Genomic DNA, 9,670 nt, shown 5'->3' with positions numbered 1-9,670 from the left:
ATAATATTTAACATGAGTGAAAAGAGCACATTAAAATAAAAATCCATGACATGACCCCTGTAATGATTTTGTACGTTTACATTCTCAAAATTATCAAATTGCTATTTTATTATGCTTTCTGAAGACTGACGTCATAAGATAATGGCAATTATGTTATTGCAATAGCAATGCTAGTTTTTAAACTGTAAAAAAATCAAAAACAAAAATCTGCATATAAAAACTTTAAATAATATAGGCTATGGAAAATGTTTAAAAAGTTTTTAGAATGATTCCAGAGAACTCTGAACTCCAGTGATAGCCTCTCGTTGTAAATGCAACACTGCATCAATGTCAGTTTCTGCTGTAATTATGGCGTTATTGGAAGTATTATAATATAATTACTTTTAAAGCAGCTTCACAGTAATAAACAGAGGGATCAATGATGCAAACTTCATCAAATATGAGAAAATGTGCATAATTCTGCACTGGATTCCCATCAGACACGAGGATTCATCTCCAGCCCTGTGTGAGTTTATATGCATGTCTTTAATAAAGAAAAACATTTTGCTTTGTGCTATTGGGATTTTATTACCATTTTTATGAAAACACAAGTTACACTCCTGTAAAGCACTCCTTTTCTCATGCTCACACACACACACACACACCCATCAATCATCGTGAAGACTTTCCATAGGCGTAATGGTTTTATGTAGTGGTGAGCAGACCGACACCCGTCTCAGCAGTGACACACCTAGTGGTCACTTGCAGGTGTTGATCTGAAACAACCTTGAAAACTAACCCATTACATTTTTTTTGTATTTTTCTAATATGTGAAGCTTGTAACCTGTAGGCTCCTCACTGTGCAGAATGTTATTTTGGTCTTGAAAAATTAATATTAATAAAAGAAATCAAGCCTGATTTACAATGTCAAACTTTTTTTATAGATTTTTATTCAAAAATATTAAATTCTCTGCTGTGGAAGGACTTAGCCCACTTTTTTTACAGAATTTCTCCAGCCTTTGAAAATATCCTCTCACAAAGGACACTTGTTGTTGGCATACAAAGATATTTTTTGGCAAGGACCTACAAATGAGGAAGCCTATGTATCTATCTATTAATCTATGTATGTATTTATATATATATATTTCTATCTATGCATTTATTAATATGTCACTATATACTCTGTCTGTCTCTATAGCCTATCAGTCAATGTGTAATTTTAAATGTAAGCCTAAATATAACTAAACAAATCGCACTATAAATGTCACTATATCACCAAAAATCTCAAAATCAAACTCCTCTCACACAAACCCACGAGGTCAAGATGCGTTGACTTCACTTTTATACAGATGTGCGATTGTGTGTTCTGTTCCAGACCCTGTCAATCAAACGCTGATTCGGCGGATCACACCTGACGAAACACTTCGAGGCTTCGTTTGGCCATAGTCACGTGACACGGGTGTTTTTGGGATCTCGCAAAGCTTCAGAATGACTGTTTCGCATCAGCCATCCCTAGTTTTATGCGGAGCTGATGATTTTTCAATCCCCTGAACATAACTCACAGAAAACATTCTGCATTTATAATACTTTAAAGCGTTAGTTCACCCAGAAATGTAAACTGTCAGTGATTACTCTCCCTCATGTTGTTCAAGTTTCAATTACAACAGAAGCCTCTGGAGGAGTGAGACACTCTCAGATTTAATCACTAATATCTTCATTTGTGTCCCGAAGATGAAGGAGAGTCTGACGGGAACAACATGAGGAGAGTCATTACTGACAGAGTTTACACTTCTGGGAGAGCTGGATGTGCTCATGATGTAGGGGTAGAGAGACCTGAACACACACACACACACACACACACAGATATCATCTCCGGGTCCGGTCTCTGATCCACATCTTCAGTAGAGATGATAAAAAGCCTTTCACCGTGACTGCAGTGACCGCTCGAGACCGTCAGGTCCTCCGCATCCTGACAGAAACGGGAAGAACGCAGAGGATTTCTTCATTATCAGGGATGTTCAAGGCTGATCATCTGTGTGCTGCTATTCAAATACATCATTTTTATAAATAAATGTATCACTGTAATGCGTCTGATTGTTATGGTTGATTGATATTGCATTTTATTTTTTCTTGAGGAAATTTGACACTATTTTTATTTATTTAGAAAGGGACCGTGTACATTAATCAACATTCAGATTCATGTAAATATACCCAAGCTAAGGCTAATGTAATGCTGTAAACTATAATGACAAAATCATGTTTATAATCATTAAAAAAAACAATCATTTAAGTGGTGGCTGTAATAAAAGCATTATGGATTTTTCAAACACTAAATATCGAAGAACAGGTTCAGTAAAAATACATGAATATGTAATATAGTGCATATATTCAGCAGTTTTCACTGAATGTCTTCTCTGAGGTAAACGTGACACTACTGTGTGACTGACGGTTGAAACACTGACGGATGGATTACATGAGACATGACTGATTTCAGGAAGTTGTTCTGGATCTTTCAACACTGATGTTTATTTGCTGCTGGAACTAGTAATAAAGAGAAAATCATGATCGGTTCATCCGTCACACACATTAAACACACACACACACACACTCACTGAATCTGAAAGCTGAGGTTTAAGAAACGATTAAATTACAATCAAGAAATCTATATTTTTTTACCCAGCTCTACGTTTGTTTTCCTGAAAAGTGAATATTCCCCGTTCTGCCCTTCAGAAATCTCCCCATCTCTGTTAGCGCTGCGCAATATTGAGGAGCAATGCGATCCGCGATAACTCATTTAATATGCGATAATGCTTAAAGTGTGTAAAATAAACTTAAAATATACATTTACTTGTTTCACACTGTTTTTGTATCAGTGTTTTACTGTGGCATGAGAAGAGTTATTTTAACACCAGTGTAACCCGCGGGGTTCAGGATATCCTACATTAGTTATTAAACAACAGAAACTTACTCAATAATCAAACAAAAATAAACACTGCTTAGTTTTCACTGTATGAAATAAATATATCCTGATTCTCATTAAAGCTACTAATGTTAGTGGTGGGCAGATCGGGGCTTCGTGAAACAATCCGATAACCCGTCTCCACGGTGACACCTAGCGGTCATTTGCAGGTGTTGATCTGAAACAACCATTAAAGCCATCAAAAAATGAGTTGTTTTTATTATTATTATTGTATTTTTCTAATATGTGAAGCTTGTAACCTGTAGGCTCCTTACTGTGCATAATGTTATTTTCGTCATGAAAAATTAATATTAATACAAGAAATCAAGCCTGATTTACAATGTCTAACTTTTTATAGATTTTTATTAAAAAATATTAATTTCTCTGCTGTGGAAGGACTTAGCCCACTTCTTTTTTTACAGATAATTTCTCCAGCCTTTGAAAATATCCTCTCACAAGGGACACTTGTTGTTGGTATACAAATATATTTTTTTGCAAGGATCTACAAATGAGGAAGCCTATGTATCTATCTATCTATCTATCTATCTATCTATCTATCTATCTATCTATCTATCTATCTATCTATCTCTATCTATCCATCTATTAATCTATGTATGTATCTATCTATCTATCTATCTATCTATCTATGTATGTATGTATGTATGTATGTATGTATCTATCTATCTATCTATCTATATATTTCTATCTATGCATCTATTAATGTGTCACTGTATACTCTGTCTGTCTCTATAGCCTATCAGTCAATGTGTAATTTTAAATGTAAGCCTAAATATAACTAAACAAATCGCACTATAAATGTCACTATATCACCAAAAATCCACTATCTCAAAATCAAACTCCTCTCACACAAACAAGATGTCAAGATGTGTTGAATTCACTTTTATACAGATGTGCGCTTGTGTGTTATGTTCCCGACCCTGTCAATCAAACGCTGATTCGGCGGATCACACCTGACGAAACACTTCGAGGCTTCGTTTGGCCATAGTCACGTGACACGGGTGTTTTGAGTCACGCTTCGGATCAGTGTTTCGAGTCAGCCATCCCTAACTAAAGTTATTCAGCCGAGAGTGAGTGATTTGCTCTGTGTGTTTAGTCCATGACTGCAGTTATGGCCAGCCGGTGCGATGTGCACATCACCATATACATGTATTTGTGATATTGTGACATATACTCTGTCTCATCTCTGCTGTCACTCACAGCACGGCTCGTCCAGCTCTTGAATGAAGGACGCTTACACACGGCTCCTCTACAGCTCCGGATGTGGTGATGTGGGAATCTCCCTCAGGATCGGGAACGCAGGGACCGTCTCTCCATAATCCCGCCACTCGTATTCACCGCTGTGAGGCCGTCACACTGTCCTACGCAAACAACAACAGCAGATTATACACACACACACACACATATATATATATATATATATATATATATACACATATACACACACACACACACACACACACACACACACACATATATATATATATATACACACACACACACTGGTGAAACTGGAAAAATCTGAATATCGTGCTTACATTTTTTAATATACTGCAATATGCAATGACCATATATGGCTATGAAAACCTTTTCACAATATTCTAGTTTTGAATTTGGGGTTTTCATAATCATAATCTGTAAGCCATAATCATCACAATTATAACAAATAAAGGCTTGAAATATCTCACTTTGCATGTAATGAGTCTATATAATATATTAGTTTCACATTTTAAGTCGAATTACTGAAATAAATGAACTTTTGCACCATATTCTCATTTTTTCCAGTTTCACCTGTAATATATATATATATAAATAATTTGTACTTCACATGACATGTCCAGATCACATGACATGTTAACGCTTCAACAAACATTTGTTCACACCAAGGATGATAACTATAAATATAGTTCTAAAAATTATATATATATATATATATATATAAATAAAAGAGTCCACAACACAACTATAACTGCACAGAGAAATTATATAATTTGAATCACTTTTGATTTTCCCCCAGCGGATGAATGATAAATGATGACGAGAGCTTATGATGAACAGAACGGTATTGTGTGATATTTAAAGTGTAGGCGATCAAAACTATATTTATTTGATCATATTGTAAAAGTGTGTGTTGTCCGTCTGCTGTGATTGGGCCCAGTCTCACACAGCATGAATGTTGGACACTTAAAAATATTAATAAAAATAAAGATTTAATAAAATTGTCCTTCGATATCATACATTTTGTTGCATTACAGGGTTATCATCGTTAACTAAAACTTCCGTCGCTTAAAAATAAAACTCAACTGAGAGGTAACACTTTATTTTCCTCGTTACATGTACTTGTTAATATGCATAATTTACTATATTACTTTATATTAATATGATGTTAATTAATATTACTCAGTTCTTAAATGTATAATTACAGTGTAACACACACACACACCTTACAATAAAGTGTATCTGAAAATACATTAAAAACTTTAAAATACGAGTGCTTTGATGGAAAAAAAAACACATTTACTTTATTTACAAAAAATTAAAATCAACAAATTATGTTCTTTGCACAAACCAAGCATTCGTGTCGCTCCATAAACCCGAGGTTAAACCCCGCAGTCACATGATTACTGTACCGATGTCTTTACTGTAATGAGTGGTAGTTGCGTAGCCCGTCAATGGAGGAGAGAAATCTCTCAGATTTCATCAGAAACATCTTCATCTGGGTTTCAAAGATGAACGACGGTCTCACAGGTTTGGATCAACATGACGGCGAGTAATTACTGACAGAAATTTCATATTTGGGTGAATTAACCCTTTAAATGCCAGTACACAAAGACAATAAGTGGGACCAAAAATAAAAACTAATGAAAAATTCTCTCTCAATGATGCTAAATAATAGCGTTACTGACCAGAATGGTGGACTACTGACCGTTTGTGGTCGTGTGTGACGACTTCAGGCTCGTGTGTGAAGTCCGGTTCCTCTTTGAGTGTCGGCATCGAGTCGCTTACATCAGCGGCACTTCTGTCCGTCACAGTCGCCGCTGACCCGCTGACGGGCTTCACCTGCACAGCTGTCACACCACATCAGCAACACTTCATAAATCATTCAGTGTAATGCCATAAACCTGAACTAAACACTACCGATGGCAAGCCGCTTGACTTTAGCGTTCGTAGGACAGGAATGGCGGCCATTCAGATTCAATTGTTGATCTCAAGATTTGATTCCTAACTAAACTAGTTGACATTTAAATTTCACATATCAGAAATACAATTCTTACTAGTAAAAATCATATTTGTTCATATCAAGTAGGGATGCATAACGATTCATCGCAACTAATCGTTTGCAGAATAAAAGTTTTTGTTTACATCATATATGTGTGTGTACTGTGTAAAATAATTATGTATTTATAAATACACACACATGCATGTATATATTTAAAAAATATTAACATTTTTATATTTAAAGCTGCAGTCCGTCGTTTTTCCTCTTTGTCGCCATCTGTGTTAGAAATCTGCAATTGCAGTTATTCGCGGAATTATTAACTGTGCGTGGGTAGTAAATCGGCATGAAACAGCGCGGATGAACACAATGTATTGAGGAGAACTTGTCGCTGTCGCGTCGCTGTGGATACTGTACTGTCATCATCAGCAATCTCAGAGTATACTTTTTGAAAGTGTCAACATAAGAATTTTCATCGGAAAATGTCATCTGAACAAGTAACATTCACTTTTGTTCTGACCAAATTCGGGGGGTGGGGGGAAGCATTGCAGTAGCTATATCATGCTGATTAAATCTAACGATTGCTTATATCACGTCAAAACGTGAAAAATATATTTTTTCTGTAGCCACTCTGAAGTCCGAAGTCTTTGGGTTTTACAACTGGTGAATCTCCAGTTGTCACTGGTGATTGTCGCTTTAAACTTTCGGGATCCGCCATACCAAGTGCTAAGCTAAATCTCCACCTCCATCATCCACACACGCTAGCCGGGACTCCTTCTCTATGTGTACAGAAGTGACGTAATGACGCAAAGACATGCTCGAAATTCCCGCGGAAATCCACCAGTACCACTGGAATTAAAATCATTATTACAAGCTTACCGTTTTGAATCGAGGTAAGGCAAGCAGATCGTTTTGAACACTGGCTGGTTACGTTTTTTTTTTCAAAAATGTCTTTTTTGATATTTTTAAACCCAAAAAAGTGCCGGACTGCAGCTTTAAATATAATTTATATTATATATAATTATAAATACTTAATATATAAATAGATTTTTTTCTTAAAATTATACATGCATGTGTGTGTGTTTATATATATACACATAATTATTATACACAGTACACACACATATATGATGTAAACAAAAACTTTTATTCTGCAAACGATTAGTTGCGATTAATCGTTATGCAGCCCCATCAAGAATTTATATTTTTTACTTGTTGAACTTAATTATTGATATAAATGTATTTAAATATGTTACATTTGGTATTTCTGATATCAATAATTAGGAGAGTACTTTCAGAAATATTTCTTCTTGTAACAATCACATTCATGACTTCATTAACATTCTCACTTGTGACAATCTAATTATTGATACTAGAAGCAAGTCAATTGTTGAGATCAAGAACAGACATTTGCACTACTGACCACATAATTATAATATCACCATTTATGATTGTTATATCTGATATGTGAAATTGGAATTTCAACTAGTAAGAAATAAATTATCGATATCAACAATTGAATATGAATGGCAGCCGATGGTGATATTTAAGAATAGTTACCAGTTGAAATGTAATTATTGATCATTGTTGACATCAAGATATAGCATTTAGGCTAGCTAGTGAAAACTATCACACGTGTTTGTATATCCTGCGACTGATTAAAAGTTAAAACGCCTTGCCTTGCCATACACACACACACACACACACACACACACACACACACACACACACACACACACACACACCACCGGCCCAAACCTCACCTTTACTGCGTCGTTTCGGCTTCGGCGTGGAGAATGACGCCTGAACCGACGCGCTCTTCTTCGGGGTTTGATCGCGACACTGGCAGCCCACATCTCGCGTCAGGGGCTGCCGGACACGGAACATCATTCACAACTATATGATATATACGAGTTATTATTATTATGATGATGATGATGATTAGTCTGGATGGGTGCACTTACCTTCGCAGTGTGTTCTGCGCCGACCGTGTAAACTGACGGGACCGCGGTGTTCTTCAGGTAAAGCACTTTCGCGAAGCCCATTTCGTACTGTGTTAAATTCTGGAAACACTCGTTGGTGAAATGCCTCGAACACAAGCGCGAGTTCACCGTTAATCCTTCCTCCTCAAAGTGCAGAAACTCGAGCCAGCGGACCCGTAACCAGCGAGGTCTCGGGACACTGAACAGGGTTTTGTTGGGAACGCAGCCGAAAACACACCTCTTAGCCATTTACCCCGCAACTTCAGTTCTTTAACAACAACAACAACTTCTTCTTCGTCGTCTGAGGTTTATGGCGGTTGGTAAACCAGCATAAGTGCTTTACCGCCACTAACTGGATAGGAGTGTGTAGCGCCGAAATGAGGAGGAAAAATAATAAAAACTGACCTATGTGTGAAACTGAACTCATAGGTACGGAAGCCCTGAACCGCAACGTAAAAATTATTTAAAAAAATCTGTAAAAAATAATTTGTAAAAAAAAAAAAAAAGTGGAAAAAATAAATTTGTGACAATTTTTTCTAGGATTTCGAGATTAAAGTCGAAAGATTTCGAGATTAAAGTCGAAACATTACAAGAATAAAGTCGAAACATTACGAGAATACAGTTCCGTAGAAGTTGCGTGTGTGTGCATTCATTACGCGCGCGCGCGTGTGTGTGTGTAAATGCGCTTGTGCAGTCGAACTGCCTCGGAAATGGATAGATCTATACAAAATAATAGCTCTTTACTTTTATCTGGGCTTTCAACAAAAGGAAATTCAGGTGCCAATCTACCAACATGGCATAGGCTACCATTATAGGACGTTATAAAATATACTGCGCCTGCCCGGATTATTAGTTATATAGGCTTATCGCGCTTAGTGTGAACAGACCTGTTAAACTTTACTTTATGGAATATTGCAGTATTTTTTAGTACAAATTCATACACAATTTTTTTTAATTCATTTATTCATATCTTCTCTGAGGACGGGTTTAATGAAGTGAGGTGGGGGCAACCTGTCACTCATATGAGATCAACCAATAGCAGACTACAACCATCCAATCAACATTAAGCCCCCCCCCCCTACATTTGTTCTTGTTCTAGAAGCGTTTCACTCAGATATACGGCACAATAACGCCAACTTAATAATTTTATGATTTAATATTCATATTCTGTAGAATTAAGAAGCAGATACGGTACTCTTCTGTTGTCTATGTTACTTAGGCTGAAATATATGAGGAGAGGGAGAGGGAAAGGAAAAAATAAAAACAGGGCCGGTGCCAGTGAATTGCGGAGACGCGAAAGGCGAAGCTTGAATTAACGGGTATGTCCCTCTTTGGCTAATGTACTTTCAAGATGGAGGGGCAAACCAACATGGCGCCATGTGCAACATGGCGACCGACATTCGAACCCCTCACCCGTATGTATTTTCAATGGCATATTTTACACTCACGAGAATACTTTATTACTTGAACGAAGTAAATATGCATTAATGAGCACATATATTTTTGAAAGAACTA

General features: G+C 36.5%; 1 protein-coding gene across 8 annotated transcripts; it reads right to left on the bottom strand.

Annotated features, from left to right (window-relative positions):
* Window positions 1-551: 551 nt before the first annotated feature.
* On the bottom strand, window positions 552-8,536 carry LOC307012085 (uncharacterized protein). 8 transcript variants are annotated; one of them, XR_013800558.1, is made up of 6 exons: window positions 8,138-8,536; window positions 7,937-8,042; window positions 5,883-6,024; window positions 4,157-4,312; window positions 2,415-2,520; window positions 552-1,948 (listed from the first exon to the last, which is right to left on the bottom strand). XR_013800558.1 is itself a non-coding variant. In XM_079638349.1 (4 exons), the coding sequence occupies exons 1-4, from the start codon at window positions 8,402-8,404 to the stop codon at window positions 4,291-4,293; spliced, it is 537 nt and encodes a 178-aa protein (XP_079494475.1). In that variant the 5' UTR covers window positions 8,405-8,536; the 3' UTR covers window positions 552-4,290. The 8 variants fall into 8 exon arrangements, 2 of the variants coding, with proteins under 2 accessions (XP_079494475.1, XP_079494476.1); XR_013800555.1 differs by having other exon boundaries at window positions 2,415-4,312; XR_013800556.1 differs by having other exon boundaries at window positions 552-2,732.
* Window positions 8,537-9,670: the final 1,134 nt, after the last annotated feature.

Source organism: Phoxinus phoxinus (assembly GCF_949152265.1).
Source record: "Phoxinus phoxinus genome assembly, chromosome: 15".
Classification (NCBI taxonomy): domain Eukaryota; kingdom Metazoa; phylum Chordata; class Actinopteri; order Cypriniformes; family Leuciscidae; genus Phoxinus; species Phoxinus phoxinus.
The sequence above is the reverse complement of the archived record's forward strand: the minus strand, read 5'-3'. Positions and strand labels throughout refer to the sequence as shown.